The 19,668-nt window shown below is 38.9% G+C and overlaps 1 protein-coding gene across 17 annotated transcripts in view; it reads left to right on the top strand.

Annotated features, from left to right (window-relative positions):
- Nucleotides 1-17,262, top strand: part of bltp1 (bridge-like lipid transfer protein family member 1) — a 51,897-nt gene extending 34,635 nt beyond the window's left edge. For 3 of the 17 annotated variants that reach the window (XM_089116905.1, XM_089116901.1, XM_089116902.1), the window contains 28 exons: nucleotides 318-544; nucleotides 791-1,009; nucleotides 2,171-2,301; nucleotides 2,391-2,514; nucleotides 2,603-2,718; nucleotides 2,833-2,902; nucleotides 3,713-3,760; nucleotides 5,574-5,806; nucleotides 5,893-6,096; nucleotides 6,811-7,015; nucleotides 7,320-7,509; nucleotides 8,637-8,795; nucleotides 8,907-9,046; nucleotides 9,127-9,325; nucleotides 9,652-9,855; nucleotides 9,974-10,150; nucleotides 10,776-10,913; nucleotides 11,933-12,142; nucleotides 12,245-12,398; nucleotides 12,499-12,656; nucleotides 13,203-13,392; nucleotides 13,474-13,691; nucleotides 13,766-14,017; nucleotides 14,109-14,312; nucleotides 15,228-15,422; nucleotides 15,530-15,664; nucleotides 15,746-15,914; nucleotides 16,149-17,262. In XM_089116905.1, coding sequence (XP_088973031.1) covers nucleotides 318-544; nucleotides 791-1,009; nucleotides 2,171-2,301; nucleotides 2,391-2,514; nucleotides 2,603-2,718; nucleotides 2,833-2,902; nucleotides 3,713-3,760; nucleotides 5,574-5,806; nucleotides 5,893-6,096; nucleotides 6,811-7,015; nucleotides 7,320-7,509; nucleotides 8,637-8,795; nucleotides 8,907-9,046; nucleotides 9,127-9,325; nucleotides 9,652-9,855; nucleotides 9,974-10,150; nucleotides 10,776-10,913; nucleotides 11,933-12,142; nucleotides 12,245-12,398; nucleotides 12,499-12,656; nucleotides 13,203-13,392; nucleotides 13,474-13,691; nucleotides 13,766-14,017; nucleotides 14,109-14,312; nucleotides 15,228-15,422; nucleotides 15,530-15,664; nucleotides 15,746-15,914; nucleotides 16,149-16,368 — 4,889 coding nt within the window. In that variant the 3' untranslated portion in view covers nucleotides 16,369-17,262. Of the gene's footprint in view, nucleotides 1-317; nucleotides 545-790; nucleotides 1,010-2,170; nucleotides 2,302-2,390; nucleotides 2,515-2,602; nucleotides 2,719-2,832; nucleotides 2,903-3,712; nucleotides 3,761-5,573; nucleotides 5,807-5,892; nucleotides 6,097-6,810; nucleotides 7,016-7,319; nucleotides 7,769-8,636; nucleotides 8,796-8,906; nucleotides 9,047-9,126; nucleotides 9,326-9,651; nucleotides 9,856-9,973; nucleotides 10,151-10,775; nucleotides 10,914-11,932; nucleotides 12,143-12,244; nucleotides 12,399-12,498; nucleotides 12,657-13,202; nucleotides 13,393-13,473; nucleotides 13,692-13,765; nucleotides 14,018-14,108; nucleotides 14,313-15,227; nucleotides 15,423-15,529; nucleotides 15,665-15,745; nucleotides 15,915-16,148 lie in introns of those variants that run through there. The other 14 variants (XM_089116906.1, XM_089116903.1, XM_089116915.1 and 11 more) reach the window with 12 other exon arrangements.
- The last annotated feature ends 2,406 nt before the right edge of the window (nucleotides 17,263-19,668 follow it).

Genomic DNA, 19,668 nt, shown 5'->3' with positions numbered 1-19,668 from the left:
CAATGATTTTGAATTGAATATCAATTGCAAAAAAATCTGCATTTATTTGAAATAATAAAGACATTTATAAAGTTACAAAACAAATACTGTCACTTTTATTGCTCAATTTAAATGAGTCAGTAAATCATAATTTCTCCCAAAGCGGGTTTTTTAACACCGATGGTAAATTACATGCATACTTCAAAAAACTGACTGACCCCAATCTCTTGAAAGGGAGTGTACATTGATAAAATGACCATAAAGACCATGCATTAAGAAAGTAAACATTTGATTTTTTTTGTCTGCATCCAATAACAAAACCTCCTTCAATACTCCAGAGAGCAGCAGCGCAGGGACGTGGACCCTTAATGTCTTGTGGAAGATGTGTGGTATCGATGTGCACATGGATCCCAACATCGGCAAGCGTCTGAATGCTCTGGGTAACACTCTCACATCTCTGACTGGTGAAGAGGACACCGATGACATCACAGACCTCAACTCGGTCAACATGGCCGACCTGTCAGACGAGGACGAAAGTGACGGCATGTCTCCCCCCATACACATGGTCAGAGCTCACATTTTTTATGTCACTATCATTTGTTGGCTCACTTTTATTGTTATTGTAAAGTGTTTGTGGCTATTTTTCTATTTTTAATTTACATTGTTTGTTTCTTTTATTTTATTTTTGGGATATTAATGTCATTTTTGTGTTCAAAACACACCATGTGAAGTTTCTTCTTAGGATTTGTGCTCAATGTCTGTGTAGTAGTGTGTGTGTCTGTGTTTGTTTTAAACCGGCCCATGTTTGCAGTGTCCTGAAGGTGATCTCAGCCCCAGACTTTCGTTCAGGAAGCGGCTGGTGAACAGCATTCTGGGCATTAGCCCCAGCCCCCCTCCCCTCTCACCTTCTGAGTGTCGTAATATTTCTCCATCATCCACAATCACTCGGCTAAAGTCGAGAAGTGTTCGCCTGACATCCTCAGCCAATGCAGAACGAACTAGAAATCCCAGACCCCTGTCCTGGGGCTGTGTATGTACTTTAGAGCTCCCATTTGCTTTACAATCCTCTCTGTTTCTCTGTCACATTCTTTCTCTCCATATTGTTCCTACTCTCAGGTTGAACGTTGCTTTTAAAACTAGTCAAATTGCTCAAAATCTTGTTGAATTTTGCTTAGAACTCTTGGTTTTGAGCAACTGAAATATGTTGAGCGAGTCTGGAGTATACGGTTTCCTTCTGCTTTTTAGTCTCAATCTGATTCCTTTCCTTGAGAAATGAATGGCCAGTCACATCTTATTTCGCATTTCCAAAGGATGCATTTCTCATGAATTGTCTTTGCTTCATTAATCAGTTTTTTGGGGTGGTGTTTTGATTTTGTTTGTCTGCAGTGATCCACGCTTGTTTTGACAGTTTTTAATATTCTGTGTGATTTTGGAACTGATTTTTATGCATGACCGTGCCTAGGGCTGGGCAGAATGATGGTATATCATGACCTTCTGGCATATTTCAACAGTTTTTTTTTTTTTAATCATTTATGTAAATATGTAAATGTAACGATCACAAGTTTGGAAACGTTACTATTGTTATGTTTTTAAAGAGGTTTCTTATGCTCATCAAGCCTGCATTTATTTGATCAAAAATACAGAAAAACTGTAATATTGTAAAAATATTACAAAAAAGGTTTTCTAATTTAATATACTTAAAAATATCATTTATTTCTGTGATGCAAATATGATTTTTCATCAGCCATTCCAGTCTTCAGTGTCACATGACCCTTCAGAAATCATTCTAATATGCTGATTTATTATCAATGCTGGAAACGGCTGCTTAATTTGTTTTATTTTTATTTTTTGCAACCTACAATACTTTTTCCAATATTGTTTGATGAATAAAAAGACCAGCATTTATTCAAAATGTAAATCTAACATTGTCTAACTGTAGTAATAAATCACAATATTACTGTATTTACTTTTTTATAAAATAAATGCAGCCTTAGTGCGAATAAAAGACCTCTTTCAAAAACATTTAAAAATCGTACAGACACCAAACATTTGAACATATTTGTCAAAAAAAAATTATAAAGTGGTGTATAACATTTCTGAATCGCTCATACCGTGATTTCGTCATACCGCCCTCCCCTAAGTATGTCTTGCATCTAAATGTGTTATATTGACAGTAGTTTCCCTCTTACAGGAGTCTGTTGACCTGCGCAGACAGGCAGTTATGAGCAATCAGATAATCGACGCTCGTGGACGGAAGTTCTCCAAGCGTCTGGTGGACATTAGAGAACTCAATGAGCAGGCCAAAGTCATTGACGATCTCAAGTAATGTCAGCCTGACATTAAGAACCAAAATACCTCAAATGATTGGCTTCTGCCTAAAATAAATCCCTATTTTTCTTGTCTTTTTCAAGGAAACTGGGTGCAAGTGAAAGCACCATTAACCAGGAAATCCAGCGCTACCAGCAGTTGGAATCTGTCGCTGTCAATGATATCCGCCGAGATGTGCGCAAGAAGCTGCGGCGCTCCAGCATGCGGGTAAGAATCGCTTTGATTCAGCTTTATTACTGCTTATTAATCATACACTGTAAATCTGGTAGAGATTAAATGGTTATGCTTTGTTTAGGCTGCATCTTTGAAAGATAAATGGGGTTTAGGGTACAAGCCCAGCTACAGCAACAGCAGGTCAAAGAGCATCTCAACAACAGGCAGACCAGCAATGAAGAGGTCGGATAGACCCAGGTACACACACTCACTCACTCTCTCTCACAAACGCAAACACTCACAGTTCTTTGCAGGTGGGTTAATGTCTTTCAGTTACACATCCTTACTTTCTTTCATTTTGTCTCTCTAAAGGGATGATCTTCCCGATATCAAAGTGGACTCAGCATCTCCAGCACCAAGGGTTACCTTCAACATCGACACGGTATTGTGCATGCATACATCTGTGTGTCTGACTCTGAAATGTCTGACTTTGTTCATTTGAAATGCTTTATGCATCTTTTTGTCGTCATTCTAATTCTGCATTCACACCATGTCATAGTTACCGTAAAAAAAAGTGTTTTTTGCGGTTCTTTGATGTCGTATACTGATCGATCTGAACAGTGGTCAGGTGGTACAAGTCGTAGCTCTCAGAAAATTGCAAATTCTACAAGCACATGAAGGCTTTTTGTGGTAATTACGACATGGTGTGAACGCACCTTAATGTTCCATCTTCATGTTCATTGTTTACATGTCAACGAAACTGTAAAGTTGAATAAAGCTTTGCTTTTGATATACACTACCATTCAAAAATTATACTATTATTCAGCAACGATGCATTAAATTGAAGTTAAAAAAACATTTATAATGTTAGAAAATAGTTATATTTCAAATAAATGCTGTGTTTTTTACCTGAAAACATTTATTATGGTTTCCACAAAAATTTTTTACTTTTTTTTTTTTTTTAAGTTTTTACTTTTTCAATATTACAGAATTTTTTATCAAATTTTTTTGATTACTGTTTTGATTTGCAAACATTTAAAAAATAAAATTTGAATGGTTGTGAACTTAGAAAGACACACTTCACACCGAGTGGTTTTGTAGGTTCACCTGAAAGTACTTCACTCTTGACTTTATAAAAGCCACATGTATAGTATGCACATAATATGCTGAGCATGTATGATCATGTACTGTATAGCTCAGAGTACCGGTTTTATTTATGGATGGGTTTTTCATAAGTTTGTTTGTGTTTAAGATGGAAACCCCAAACCCAATCCCCAGTCCAGCTGACTCTGTATTTAAGGTACCAGAGAAAAACGATCAAATCAAATTCTTAAAATCACCTCTGAATCTCTGCATGAAAATCTTCTTGTGCCAAATCAAAACTGCTTTTCAAAACTCGACCAAAAATCATCTTTCTCGATCAAATGGTTTTAGCCTATTTGGATCTTAAGTTGAAAAGCGTTCTTATTTTCTCTTGATCTCTCTTCACACATTGATTCACACACTCCCTCGCTCCATATGTTGAAGCTGCTCTTGTGCCGTGTTTGTAATAACTAATCAGCTCTTGTTTTCTTCAGCATGTCTAGAACTTGATCTGAGTTCATTGTATTGCTCATGATGTCTTGTCGTCTGTCCATCTTTTCATCTCTTCATTTCTCATCCCTCTCTCCTCCGCTGGGTCTTAGTGGAAAGCATGAATTGGGAAAAGGAAAAGCTTTCTCCAAAGTGCTCTGTGGTTATGAGCTATCAGCCAACAGATTCAGTTTGAATATGAGTCAGAATCAGACCAGTAAGGTTTGAGTACATTACAACAGATACAGGGACAGAATAATGAATGGATAGATCGATTAATTGAGATTAATGATTTGTAAATGTTAGGCAGTTGGATAAAGGAATTTCTATCTTGTATGCTAGATCAAGTTTCAAACTTACCGGTAAATGAGCATTAATCTAATTTTTTGATCCGACAGAATAGCTTCGTTCCCATTGAGCTTTTAGACATGTCTGGGTTATATTTCACCAAAAAGTCACATGGAAAGTAATAGAAATTGTAACATGAAGCCTTGTTTCAGTGCCATTTCCACAACAATCAGTTGTTATTGTGTTACAATAAGTAATATTTCTGTTTTGCAGCAATGAGAATCGCCATTGAGTATAATGATAATTACAAACTCAAGTAAAATGATCTTAAAATTCTGTCCGATACCAATATCCAGCAATTATTTTGATAATTGAAAATGGGCTTATAATTAAAATTCTATACTATTTTGTGTACGAAAGGTAACGCTTTACTCGAAGAGATAGTTCACCCAAAAATGTAAATTCTTTCATCATATCCTCACCCTCAGATTTTTCCAAACTTTTATGAATTTCTTTCAGATATTTTGAAGAATGTCAGTAACCAAACAGTTGATGGGAACAAAAAAAGAGAAATCCCCAAATATTATAATGCATTTATAATATTGGTTACAATTATTTATACAAAAATAATATATATATATATATATATATATATATATAAAATGCATTCTATATATAGACCATTTTGCAAGATGTAAACAACACTGGTCCAGAAGCACTTCCTGTTTCAGTTTTTTAACACTGCATAAAAGCTGGGATAAAATACAACCAACAGAACATATAAAACTGAATCAAAAAGTTAAACAAACATCTTTAAGATTTTTTCTTTACATGTGAAATAAAGAAAACGGTTACAAAATGAAACAGGAAGTGTTTCTGGACCAGTGTTGTTTACATCTTGCAAAATGGTCTATAAATAAAGGCTTTAAGATTACTAAAAATAAAATCCATTGTTTTATATACTGTTAGCGAATTTAGGCATCAAACAAAACGGTAAATTTAATGGTAAATTTAAAATTTAATGGTAAATTTAAAATTTAATGGTAAATTTAACAATCAATAATATCAACCATCTTAATGATCCTAAAATACATATTATTTTTTCTCTTTTTATTATTTGATGAAATGTGACCTGGATATGTCAACACTCGCTTAGTTGAAGAGACGTAAACCCTTTAGAAGAGAAATGAATGAATAGATGGATAGATGCGTAGATAGATCTTCTGACTGTTGGCTTTCACTGATTGTTGAAGTTCCCGGAGGAGACAGAGGTGGACCTGTTGTCTGTCACCATTGATGATCCTGCCCATTACCCATCATGCTCAGTGTTCAGTGCCCCTGGCACACCAGCTGTCTTTTCACCAACCATTCCCTTCCAGCCTGATGACAGTCGGCGGGACGACCTCTCCTCGACTTCATCAGAGGACTCGGACAAAGATGACGAGTTTGACAGGGAAAGGGCGCAGAGCTATTATCGCAGACCAGGGTGCGTTAAACACCGCGCTTGCAAACACTCGACAAACACAATTACACGCTCCCTAAACTGATGGTCTGTATATTTGTGTTTCTCAGGGGCTCTCAGAGGAAATCATCTGCACTTTCTGCATTATTCAGCGAGCGCTGGCCCAACGCAGCCCCTCAGCGTGGAGGATTAGCTCCGCCCACTGAACGGAACATTGACTTTGAGCTGGACGTGCGTGTCGAGATTGACAGCGGCAAGTGTGTGCTGCACCCCAGCACCCAGCCACCTGAACATGAAGATCTCGCAGTGAGGAGGTAAAGAGACAACCCAAAATGCCCACACATCACACATTTTGAAAATAAAATGAACTGCGGCGCTGAAGTAATGACATATTCTTGTAGGACAACATGGAAGTTAGCGTCACCCTGGTTCCCTCTACAAAAACACAATAGGATTTTTTTTTTTTCAATGGATTTTGGATTTTTTGACCAACAAAAGATTGACATTTTTTGTTCATCATCATAATCTTTACTAGCAAACACAGCTTTTATGAGTTTTGAAGCTTAAATACAACAGTAACAATATAAACATAGGCTATAAACAAACTTTTTCAGAGTTCATTTAAAGCCGTTTTCAGTTTGAGTTAGAATAGTTTGCAGTAGCATGGTTATAAAAACAACGAGGCTATGAAAGCAGACTGGTGTGTAGATGAGTTTAGCTTTCGGCATGATGACTTTTTATCTTCCTAACAACCACATTTGCCTACTTGTCAGCAAATAAATGCTTAAAATACACCATTAATTGTGAATTTTAATGTCGTAGAATAAAACTTGAAAATATCTTGAGCTTGTGTTGACCACAGACCTTATTTCACTCATTTAACCAAAAAAAAAAACCCATTGACTTTAGGAACTGTAAGTGCTAACACGTTTCTAAGTTTCAGATTCAGAGCTCTATTCTTCTGGATGTAATCTCGATCAGAGCTGTAAAGCATTTCTGTGTGTCTAAAATATCTCTCTGTTGTTTAGGAGTTGTGAGCGGAGCTCGAGGAGTCTGGATCAGGACTCTCCTCCTAAGAAGCGAAAGCTGCAGCACAGTTTAGGCTCCAGCTCTCATCTGCTGAATGCTAAGCGAGTACCTACCTCTCTGCAGAGCAAGACCAGTGACATTGAGACCACTGTCTTCTACATCCCTGGAGTGGATGTTAAGGTCTGCAGTGGATCTAATGATATGGTTTAAGTAAAGCCGATTGCACACAGAAGGATTTCAGCTACAATTTTTCAACCTGAGACTTAAGTTTTTGGGTGTACCACCACAAAAAACCTACTCAAATACACTCATAGCCATATCTATTTCAATGCGTCTGATTCGCACTTGAATTTATGCAACCAAGATGTCTGATGGGTTACAATGCTCAACCGCTGCAATAAAACATGTTACAAATGTAAAACTGCAGTAAACCTAAATGGATGCAGTAATGTACACTTTATGATTGGTTAACTGTAGCACTCATTTTCTCCTCTCTGTTTGTTTACAGCTACATTACAACTCTAAAATGTTGAAGACGGAGTCGCCCATTGCCTCGCGTGGATCTTCCCTTCCCAGAACCCTTTCCAAAGAGTCCAAACTGTATGGTATGAGAGACTCACCCGCACCAGCAGCCTCAGGCCCTGGAAAGACTAATACACTCCTCCCTCCCCCTCCCCCACCCCCTCCTCTCCCTTCAGGTACACACTCTCTTCATCTGTCGTCCTCTGCCGCTGGCTTCCTGCATGCGCTTAGCCTCATCTCTGCACTGGAGTCCACAGCTCTGAGCTCGACTGTAGCGCATGACTATCTAGGAACAGTGTTCACAGTTGCCACTCTGCAGGATCTTCTATTTTTCTTCTTCTATTTGGTTCTGTTGTTTTTCATGTTGATGTGATGTTGCTTGGTTTGAGACAAGCTTCCATTTATTAGTTGTTGTTATAATATTATTATTGGCAACATTTTTTTTTTCCTTGCTGATAGCAGCTAAAACTAGAAAAATAAATCATAGTTTATACACTACCGTTCAAATATTACAATAAAAAAACTGTAATTTTATATTTTATTTTATATTTTTATCCTGCGATGCCAAGTTGAATCACACGATCCTTCAGCAATCATGCTAATATGCTGATTTGCTGCTCAGGAAACATTTGTTAATAATATCACTTATATTATAATATAATATTTAGGATTCTTTGATTTTTAATAGAAAGTTCAAAAGAGCAACAATTTTTTTGAAATACAAATATTGTGTAACCTTATAAATGCTGTCACTTTATTCAGTTCAATGTGTCCATGACCTGAAAAGTCAAAGTATTCATTTCTTTCAAAAAAAAATCTTACTGACCTCAAACTTTTAATCAGAAGTGTATTATAGTAAAATATATATAATTTTTTTGTAAATGTAAATAAATATCAAGTAAACAAGTATCACTATCACACATTCACAGAAAACTTGCCATTTACCCAGCCTCATGTTGCTCTGATCTCAACACAAAATGAGTTTAGGTTTATGTTCAAGCTTCTCTTTTCCATATAATGAAAGTAGATGGTGATATCTAGGCACTACTATCCATTGATTGCCGTTAAATTTGAATAATTTTCCCTTACTATACTTGCATTTTATTCTTGTGTTATTAAATTTATTTATTTTTTTGCTGCTCTGTTGTGCTTCATGCATATTACTTGCATGCTGGAGGTGAATTAGGTGCCAAATGTTTGCATCCTGCTCTGAATCTTTTGCTTTCATTGCATGATAAATTAGCAGCAAAGGATTTTTCTCAACTTTGTGTGTGTGTGTGTGTGTGTGTGTGTGTGCGCGCAGCTAAAGGTAAACCGAGTGTAGGGGTGAAGATGGCTAAGCTATATGCATGGGTAGCCCTACAGACATTGCCAGAGGAAATGGTCATCAGCCCATGTCTGCTGGACTTCCTGGAGAAAGCGCTGGAGACAATTCCCATCACACCAGTCGACAGGAACTACAGTAAGTGTGGTTTCAGATTTATCATTTGAATATCAGATGATAAAATCACAATTCTGTGAGGTTTTTGTGCGTATATGTTATGCTGATATTAATACATGTGTGCTTATGTAGCCCTCAATGTTCCTGAGGAGGATGTTGGTCACTTTGATTCTGTGGATCCTTTGGAGGAGTCTCAGGTGTCTCTTGTGTCTTCTGCTGGAAATTCATACTCCTCCTTCCCTGTGGATGTGGTAGTTTATGTCAGGGTGCAGGTATACCAGCGTTCCTCCATTTGTAGTCATTAATGACCATCTCAAAGCGGTCTGTTCATTTCATTGTGTTTGTTCTTCAGCCATCTCAGATCCGGTTCAGTTGTCTCCCCATGTCTCGAGTGGAGTGCATGCTGAAACTTCCCTCGCTGGATCTGGTATTCTCATCCAATAGGGGTGAACTTGAGCCCACCAGCGCCACCCATCCATCAGAGGGCCAACACACACCTTCCTCCACACCTCCATCGGTACACAATGCCAACAGAGTACCTGGAAGCAAAGGTATGAATGTACGGTCACCGTTATCTTGCCAAGTAAGACATTTTCCTGGATCAACATATTTTGTTGATCCTGGAACAACATTCCTGTCTAATACATAATGCAATAATTTTTAGAGAGAGTTATTAGTACTGTAATCTTATAACTAACCAGTTGAACAGTACAAGGAGAGATATGAAACTGCTCTTTTAATTCCTTCAAATAAATAAACGTTAGACGATAAATGCATTACTTAAATTAATTAAAGCGATATGAAAATTCTTACATATAGCCCATTTTAAAGGGTGTGTTGACTAATGGTAATCATTGTAACTTCTTCCATCCCTCAGGTCCATCTACAGGGTTAGGCAGTCCTCTGGGGCGAAGTCGCCACCACAGCAGCCAATCAGATCTGACAGGCCAACCGATTAACTCATCAGGTCTGAGTTTCACTGCCTGTATGTCAGATTTCTCACTGTATGTGTTTCATCCTTATGGAGCCGGCAAACAGAAGTCTGCAGTTACTGGCCTTCCACCTGGACCAGGACCACTGGGTGAGAGCTCATTGCAAAGACATTACTCAAAAATATTGTGATGGTTGTTATAAGTAGAATAAGTTTATATACTGTAAAGATAATTCTAAGATTCTGGAGATGACTTTGGTTCTTTCAGGAGCAGTGGACGAAGAGGCCTCTTCAGTGACGGGCAGGAAAGATTCTCTCTCCATCAACTTGGAGTTTGTGAAAGTCAGTCTTTCCAGGATGAGACGTACAGGATGCCCTGCATTTATTGATACTTCCGTTGCTAGCAAGGGTGGGAAGATGGACACCACTCTTATCAACATCTCAGGTGAGTAATTCAAAATGACTTACTGGGATATCCTTCAGGATGTCCGATTGTATCAGCTCACTAAAGTACACTACTGTTAAATGACTTATCAAAAGTTTAGAGTCTGTAATTTGTCTTTTTTTAAAGAAATTTGTATTTTTACTCAGCATGAAGGCATTAAATTGATCAGAAGTGACTGTAAATACATTTATAATGTTAAAAAGATTTCCATTTCAAATGTTCTTTTGAACTTGTGAATCCTGAAAACAAAAATATTAAGCAGCACACCGGTTCAAAATCGATTATAGAAAGTGTCTTGCATTATTATATATTCCCAAAAAGATTATGTAACACTGAAGACTGGGGAAATGATGCTGAAAATTCAGCTTTGCATTACCTGAATAAATTAAGTTTTAAAATCTAATCAAATAGAAAATAAATATTAATACAATTTATAATAACTGACAATATTACTGTATTTTTGTGCATAAGAGACTTTTTTTTCACACAAAAAAACAGGAAAAAGTCTTACCAACCCCAAACTTTTGACATGTAGTGTTTAACAATACAATTCAATAAAAGGGAATCAATCATTCAGTTGCATCAGTAACTAATTTGTGACACTGTGTGTTTGTCTGTCTTCTAGCGGTGTGTGATATCGGTTCTGCATCCTTCAAGTACGACATGAGGCGTTTGAGTGAGATTCTTGCATTCCCACGAGCTTGGTACCGCAGAAGCATTGCCAGGAGGTTATTTCTAGGAGACCAGACCATTAACTTACCAGGTTATACATACTGTATATACTCTCAACATTACACAACTAGTTTAAAAGTTTGGAATCACCATTAAGTTTTTGCAACCAACAATTCAATACCAAATCAGCAACATAGTAAATCATTATTAAGATGTTGAATGGTGTGTTGAATACTTTTTATATATATATATATATATTATATATATTTTTATTTTATTTATTTATTTTTTTCAGTTAAAAAAAGTTGTGCTACAGAAGTGTGGCAATCACAATAAAATGTTTTTCAGTTGCCGGAGTATTAAGTACACTTCCATTTCGGGTATCAGGCATTTTATCAGTCTGTTGTTCTTTTGAGAGATGAAGGCTATTTCCTGCACTGCTGTCTAGAAAGAAGAAAGCAAACTGGATTTAACAATGACAGATGCCTGCTGGACAACGAGCAGTTTGAGAAAGTGACCCCTCACTGGTGCTCAGCAGGCAGCTTCATTGAACTGTACCTGTCAAACAGCAGTGCACAATCTACAACTGTGAAGAGATGCCTTTTAGGCAGAATTTAATAGACAAAAACTAAATCTGAAACTAGAGAAAAAGAGTGGAAAAGGCAAAAGGATTGGATGTACCTAAGTCTGAGGTATTGAGCTGTTTAAAGGGGTAGTTCACCCAGAAAGAACAATGTTCTCGGCTTCTCGCACACGCTACGTTCTATGTTTTTTAATGTGGGTAAGATAAAAGCCTAAATTATATCTGTTCATAATATGAAGAAATCATATTTCTTCACAATACTTTGATTAAACCACTCCATTCATATATCCCAAGTCTTATGGGTTTGCAACCACATATTGGTGATTAAATGATGACCGAATTTTCATTTTTGGACAAACTATCTCTTAAAGAAAAAGCATGTGATAAAACTTCTCCTGGATATCTTAATAAAACGGAGTCCAAACTTTTGAACAGTAGTGTATACCTACTCGCCTGTCCCAGTCATCTTGCACCTTCAGATGATTGCTGGAAAGCGTTGATGATAACTGCTGTAAAATATGCTGTAGCCTCAGGTCCTGCCACGCCAGATTCTGTGGAGAGCATCGCACAGCACCTGTCTCCCGAATCCAGCCGAAAAGCGTACTGGAGGACGTGGGACGGCCAAACCACTCAACACCCCTCCGTCTTTACTGATGCCACACCAAACCACGCACACCTCAAATCACCCGCCACCGGACGTTCCCGCAGCGTGTCTGACTCTTCAGCACCGCGCAGAGGTACACACACACAATCTGATAGAGGTTTGTTGATGATGTGCAGCTCTGTGGCTCTACCATCCTTATCTATTTAACCAATTGCCTGTGTGTGGGTTTCTACAGACTCTGTCACAAAGACCGCCATCCCGCCGTTTCGGAACGGAAAAGCAGCAGCAGCACAGCAGGGTTCGCCATGGGAGACTCTGGTGGTGTTCGCCATCAACCTTAAACAGCTTAATGTCCAGATGAACATGAGCAATGTCATGGGCAACAATACGTATGAGAATAGCTACAGAAACTATTTGATTAGTGCAGCTGTTAATATGCGTAATACATCTCTGTTTGATGTCTATTTATGTATGTGTGTGTTTACACAGTTGGACAACAAGTGGGCTGAAGAGTCAGGGCCGTCTGTCAGTGGGCAGTAACAGAGATCGTGAGATCAGCATGTCTGTCGGACTGGGTCGCTCCAAACTGGATTCCAAAGGAGGAGTGGTGGGTGGCAACATTGACGTAAACACACTGGAGATGGTCTGTAAGTGTACCTTTAATCATTTATTTATTTAGATAGAATGTTTTCGCTTTAAAAACGAATTCCTGAATACTTATTTTCTCTAATTATCAGACGATTATTTTTTTTTTTTAAAGTGTTATAATAACGCAATATATCAAAATTAGTACGTTCTGTTAAATGGTGTTCTACCATGGTCCATAAAATGAGTTAATTTAATGTCAAGTTAAATAATATAATAATATTTTTAGTATAATTGAATATGAGTATCAATTCATTATTTATTAATTAAATACAAATTACCCATTTCAGATCTCAATTGAAACAACTGATTATTAGAACCAACCCTGCACCCTATGTTTTTTTAATGATCCTTTGCATGCATGTTGTTCATACAAAAGAAAAAACAATCTGTTGTACTTTTGTTTTTATTGCAACTTTAAATACACTTAAAGCATGTCTGAATTCTACTTTAATTAAAAGTCATTAAGGCGAATTGCAAACAAAAAGGCTTTTTAGATCCATTTTTGTCTGACACAGAACTCTGCTGATAACCGATTGCTCTTCTAGCCCATATTTCAGAACATCCAAATCAGCAGCCCAGTCATAAGATTCAGATCACCATGGGCTCCACAGAGGCCCGGCTGGACTATATGGGCTCCAGCATATTAATGGGTATCTTCAGTAACGCTGACCTGCAACTACAGGACGAGTGGAAGGTGAACCTCTGCACGACTCAGGCCAGTCTATCTGAGAAAAGGTATAAGAACTGCCAATCATACTAGCTTATCAACTAATACCTCAACCATACCAAACGTTCTCTGATGTGCTTCTCCTCCAGTGAGATCTTTGTACATGGAGACCTGCAGTGGGACATATTCCAGGTGATCATCTCCCGCTCCACCACCCCTGACCTGATAAAGATCGGCATGAAGTTGCAGGAGTTCTTCACACAGCAGTTTGACACCAGCAAGCGGGCCCTGTCCACCTGGGGCCCGGTGCCCTACATTCCTCCCAAAACCCCGGTCATCAACATGGACAAAGGAGCAGCTGAACTCTGTAAGTGTGCTTGTGACCATTTTACTTTTAAAATACAATTTTGTTGACTAACATGAATGTCTTTTTCCTCTCAGATATGGATGCAGCTCATCACAGACATTGGCCCAGTGTGCTGAAGATGGTGGCTGGATGTCACATTTCCCTCTTCCAGATGCCACTCCCAGAGGATGCTGTGCAGCTGGGTGGCTCGATGAGTCTCCATGGCAACCACATGACTCTGGCTTGTTTCCATGGTCCCAACTTCCGTTCCAAGTCCTGGGTGCTGTTCCACCTGGAAGAGCCAAACATCGCCTTCTGGACTGAAGCACAAAAGATCTGGGAGGATGGTACAGACACAGTGCTAGTTTTCCGTCCACCCATCCATCATTTGCCTTTTTATAAATTGTAACTAACAGGTTGTGTTTGTTTTTTGTCTAGGCTCCAGTGATGATTCTACATACATTGTTCAAACCCTTGACTTTCACCTTGGGCATAATACCATGGTAACCAAGCCTTGTGGTGCTCTGGAGAGCCCAATGGCAACCATCACTAAGGTTACCCGCCGTCGTCATGAAAACCCCCCGCATGGGGTGGCTACAGTCAAAGAGTGGTTTAACTATGTCACTGCCATGAGGAACGAAGGTAAATGTTGCACACTCAATGGCTCTGTTCCAAAACCTAGTGAGCTGCCTTGCTGTCTTTCGCCTATATTGTAATATAGTAAATATTCTGGTTGACACTTCACCATAATAGGTGGTGGTATTGCAAAACAAATTGATGATGCAGTGTGTAGCTACTACTGCCACACAAAATCATATCTGCAATATTTTGGTAGGTGATGAAATAGAGACACAATTCCTGCTTAAAAAAAAACATTTTAAAGTTAAGACACCCCAGTTTGCAGGAAGTGGAGATCAACAGTAAGTACTTTTTCTTCACCGATGGTTACTAGTAACGGAAATGGTGATAAAATGTTCCGTCGACTTGCTTTTTTTCCCCCCATGACTAATATGAGATGATGGCGAGACGACAATAAGGTCATTAAACGATAACTGTGGCTATATCAACAAGAAATATTGTTGATGTATAAAAAGACAACACTAAAATGTAGTGAGACTGAACGGCTGCCTTTCAGACTGCCGTTCAAGAGTCTACTACAAACTTTCATGTTTGCAGTTGTTGATCGTTTGAATACCCCAATCAGAGCTTTTCTGTTAAAAGAACGCATTTTCTGCCCGAAGTTTAACTTCATCTTTGGAATCTGGCAACCATGCGCACTTATTTCTGCTCCTTTTTTGGTTGTTTTGATCAGGAGATTCAGTACTTTTTCAGAAGTTGGGTAATAGCGCCCCCTACTGTATAACAGCGGAAACGCGGTGAAGCGTTGTCATAAATGGTGGGGAAAGAGATAAAATGCTGTCTATATAGATGGTTAACTGAGATTTTAGAACAAAGCTAGTGCTGAGCAGCAGACACATGTTTATGATTACCATATTTGCCGTTCTTGAAATGGAATATTTGTATTTTCCTTGAAATAATTCTCTTTTCTTGCGTCAGAGCTGAACTTGTTGCGTAACGTGGATGCAAACAACTCAGAAAGCGACGCAGCAGCAAAGAACTCCAGCCTTCTGAGCGGCTTCAGAGGCTCCTCCAGCTACAACCACGAAACCGAGACCATCTTCGCCCTTCCCAAAATGCAACTCGAGTTCAAATCCATTCATGTGCAAGACCCAGAGGAACCTTCTCTCAGTGGTACAGACTAATAACCTGCCAGATGTTTATATTACATTATTATTATTCCTAAGGTTGCTGGACGCTTGTATGGCATGAAACCCCGCTGACTCCTCACTGTGTTGCAGATGCCGGCAGTAAACCTAAAGTGGAGTGCAGTGTGGTCACCGAGTTCACCGATCACATCTGTGTCACCATGGATGCAGAGCTCATCATGTTCCTGCATGACCTGGTGTCCGCATACTTGAAAGAAAAGGAGAAAGGTGAGATTATGAAATCCAGATTCACTCGGTTTCCCTTCTTCATAAATGTCCCTTGTCACTGAGCACGTGCTTGTGTTGCAGCTCTCTTCGCCCCGCGCATCTTCGCGTCTCGACCTGGTCAGAAGAGCCCCACCGCGCAGCAGGATGAAGCGTCATCAGAGAAGAAGGAAAATGAAGAGGTGGTGAACTACACCACAGTGGACTGGAGAGAGTTCCTCTGCAACACATGGCATCTGGAGCCCACACTACGGTAACATGACCTCAACTCATGTTCCACACAGACCTTTCTGATGTCAAATAGACTTATGTTAATAGACGGTTGCTGTGGGGATCTGGGTGGTTGCTAGGTGGTAGTTGAGTGGATGCTAGAAAGTTCTGAGTTATTGCTAGGACATTGGCTGGTGGTATACATACTCACTCACCATCATTAGCACAGGTTTTCTCTTGTCATACATTATTGTCTGTTTGACATGTAATGTTTCAGGCTGATCTCGTGGACGGGCCGTAAGATTGATCCGGTGGGGGTGGACTACATTTTGCAGAAGCTGGGATTCCACCATGCCAGGACTACAATTCCCAAGTGGCTGCAGAGAGGAGTGATGGACCCTCTGGATAAAGTTCTGTCCGTTCTCATCAAGAAACTTGGCACGGCATTGCAGGATGAGAAAGAGAAGAAAGGTCAAAGAGACAAAGATGAGCATTAACTCAGACACTTCAATGTATTAATACATTTCCGCTACCAGGAGCCATCTTTTTTTTTTTTTAACCTTGTCTGAAACCACTGGATTTATCGCAAACTACTGTACAGCACTCACAAATGCATCACAGCCATTGCTATACTGTGTGAACATTAATGTTTGCCCTGGTTCATATGGCTATTACTCTTGGGTGACTGAAAATGTTGTTTTTTTGTTGTTTTATTTTATACATTTGAATTTTCAGATCAAGTAAAGATTGGATAGCTGCTGCTGAATGCCATTTGGAGTTTTAACATGGATTAAATGCACTTACACGTTGCTGACACTAACAGATGAGCTGTGATATTAAGCTACAGTATACGAGTGTGCTCTTGAAATCGGTTTACATGAGTTCAGAGGAGCGATAAGCATCCTGTGTTCTTTCTCGAGGTGAATATACTGCTGAATATTGCCAATCAGACTTTTTAAGTAGTTTTATTTAACGTTTTAAGAGCAAACAATACAGGTAACCGCTGACCAGGTGGTAAAGTGTTCTTTCAGCCAGCAGAGGAAGCGTGAACATCCCTATGCCTAATTATTCCTTTGAGAGTGACCAAATTTTATGCCTGATCATAACACATTTTGAGGGATGAGTTAGTGGTGATGCCTCAGATATTCCTGTGAATACACCAGAACCTCAGATTGTGATGTGTAATGTGAACTGGCCTATAAAGCAAGGCTCTAACTTAAATAGACAAACAAAATGTAAATATCTTAAATGCATAAGCTGTTACCCATGTTAGGCCTGTGGTGATAGTGTTTTTCCTTTTTTCATAAGTGCAATAGACCATTATGTACAGAGGTAAATATGTTCAATGTGCTGATTTCTTAACTGAATAAAATCATTACTACTAAAATGAATGATACTTGCAAGTGATGCTTTTTTCTTCCACATTATACTTCACTGATTTGTAAACTAAGATGAGTTTTGTTCATTTGTTGCTGTGGTAATGAATGGTTGCCAACAGCATTGTGCTACACGGGTGTATTCTTGCAGGCTTTAAACTAGGTGAAATGCTCCAGAAGGTTAAAAAAGGGGGCTGACGTGATGTCCATTGTAATGGACGCAGGGTCCGAATGGGTTAAATGGATGACGATGGGCTCCTTAGAACTAATGTGTTCAATTGGACATTGCACAGCTGATTCAAATTACTTGCATGTGACTGTGATTACACGAGGTAAAAACTATATAAATACTGTTCGTTTTCTCACAAAAACCGCTCGTTTCGTGTCTAGGCATTAAATGTTTAATTTTGACTTCTCTGTGCATGTTCTTTGACGTGGACCCCTGAACCTGCATTATATGACTGACAGACAACACAGGTTTGACCTAAAAATGTCAAAATTGAAAATACTGTGGAAACAAAGACACCTACATCGTGGATGCCCTTGAGGTAAGCTAAAACATGTCAAAAATTAATTTCAAAGTGAACTATTCCTTTAAAGAGCTCCAGTCATAGCATTTGAAATGTTCCTATTTTTGTTTTGGGAGTTAACGTTATCCAAAAACAGTTTAACGTGCATATAATATGCATTTAATTTTACCTGATTTGGTCAACGACTCCCAAATGACTCGTTCGACGATTCATTTTCCCAAACACCTCCTTTGAGTAAGTCGACTCTCACTTTTGAAAGACAATAACTTTATATACGGTGCACTTTCAGATATAAATCTATGCAGGATGTTTTCATTCCCTTAGAGCTATATTCCACACTACATGAACAGTCATTTTCAAAAATCCATGATAGGTGGTCTTTAATTTACACTCTGATAGTCCTCTCCTTTTTAATGCACTTTTAAATGGTTTCACAAATCCAGATTTTTGTTAAAGTGAAGCTGCAGTAGGGAAGATTCGTCTAAAATGGTTGAAGACTGCAAGTTGACTCACTAGCCATATTTCCATCCACTTTTCAATGGAATTGTCTTAAGTTCGGTTAAAAAAAAAAAAAAAAAAACCTCATGCGAATAAAGCTGGTGAAGTGTGTTTCCATCCAACGGCTTTAAAGCGAATAAAAACCTGTACGTAATGACGTCACGTGCTGTTTTGCGATCAAATTGGTAACGATATATCGAATTGATTTGAGACATTTTAAGGTGTTTCCATTAATTTTTGCACTGAATCGAACAACTTTCAAGCAGACTTTTGCGAACAAAGTTTTGGTAGACAAACGGATCGCGCCATCTAACAACAATGATCAATATTTCACAAGTTGTAGCCTAATAATGCTTATGTGCCAGCTGATAGCGACATATGTAATTAAAAATGAGTTTATTGATTTAAAAACAAGTATTGCTTCTGCTAAAGAAAATAGTATGCTCCGTCTCTGAACTGCGTCCATGGCAACGGTGTGTTAGCAGCGCCCCTGCCAGTCTGTTAACAAGAAATAACAGACCACATTCTACATTAGAATTCAACCAAGCCACGTAATAACCGTAAAGCAAACCTAACCTTAGAACACCTTGCTGCTGATGCAGATGCACGTCGACAACGGAGGCCAGTCTGTGGTGTGGGAACGACAGCACTCTACCAGTTCTGATCGTGGTTCAGATCACGGAAACCCTTTGGTTGAAGCATTTTTTTGCTTTGTCTTTGTTGACATCCGCCATGTGTGCGAAAACAGAGCGGGAATACTGGCCGGAAATGAACTCGTCTTCTTCTATGTTTTTTGGCGTGTGGCAACCATAAAAGGGCCTAAAACTTAGTCGCAATTCATTATTTATTCGACAAATAACGTTTCCATCAGCTTTTATCGCATTAGCCGGATATCGATCAAGATAAAATCCGATGAGACCGAACGTATTTCATTTGAGTCGATATTCATGAAATTTAATCGAATTTTACAGTTTCCATAAGGTATTTTTCATTCGATATCACTTAATTCGGATAATGGAAACATGGCTACTGATGAATTGTTGTGGTAATTGACCTTATGCACAGCTGCACTACATCCTGAACTTAAGCCAGCTCCTTGTTTCCTGTCTGTCATTATTGGACAAATTGATTAATCCAGGTGTGCCTGACCTCAGTAGTCACGGCAACAATAATCAGACACACCTGAATTAATCAGTTCGGCCAATAATGGTAGACAGGAAACAAGGAGCTGGCTTAAGTTCAGGAAGTAGTGCAGCTGGGCAAGAATTTCGTCTCCATGGTAACAGGCAATCATATTATCAGATCGACTGTCTCCAATGCCAAAACTGTCACCCCCCCCCCCCCCCCTCAAAAAAAGTAAAAACTGCCCCCCCCCCCCCCCCCAAAATTATAT

Source organism: Pimephales promelas, chromosome 11, assembly GCF_988280905.1.
Source record: "Pimephales promelas chromosome 11, fPimPro1.hap1.1, whole genome shotgun sequence".
Taxonomy (NCBI): domain Eukaryota; kingdom Metazoa; phylum Chordata; class Actinopteri; order Cypriniformes; family Leuciscidae; genus Pimephales; species Pimephales promelas.
This window is presented reverse-complemented; position numbering and strand designations above follow the sequence as displayed.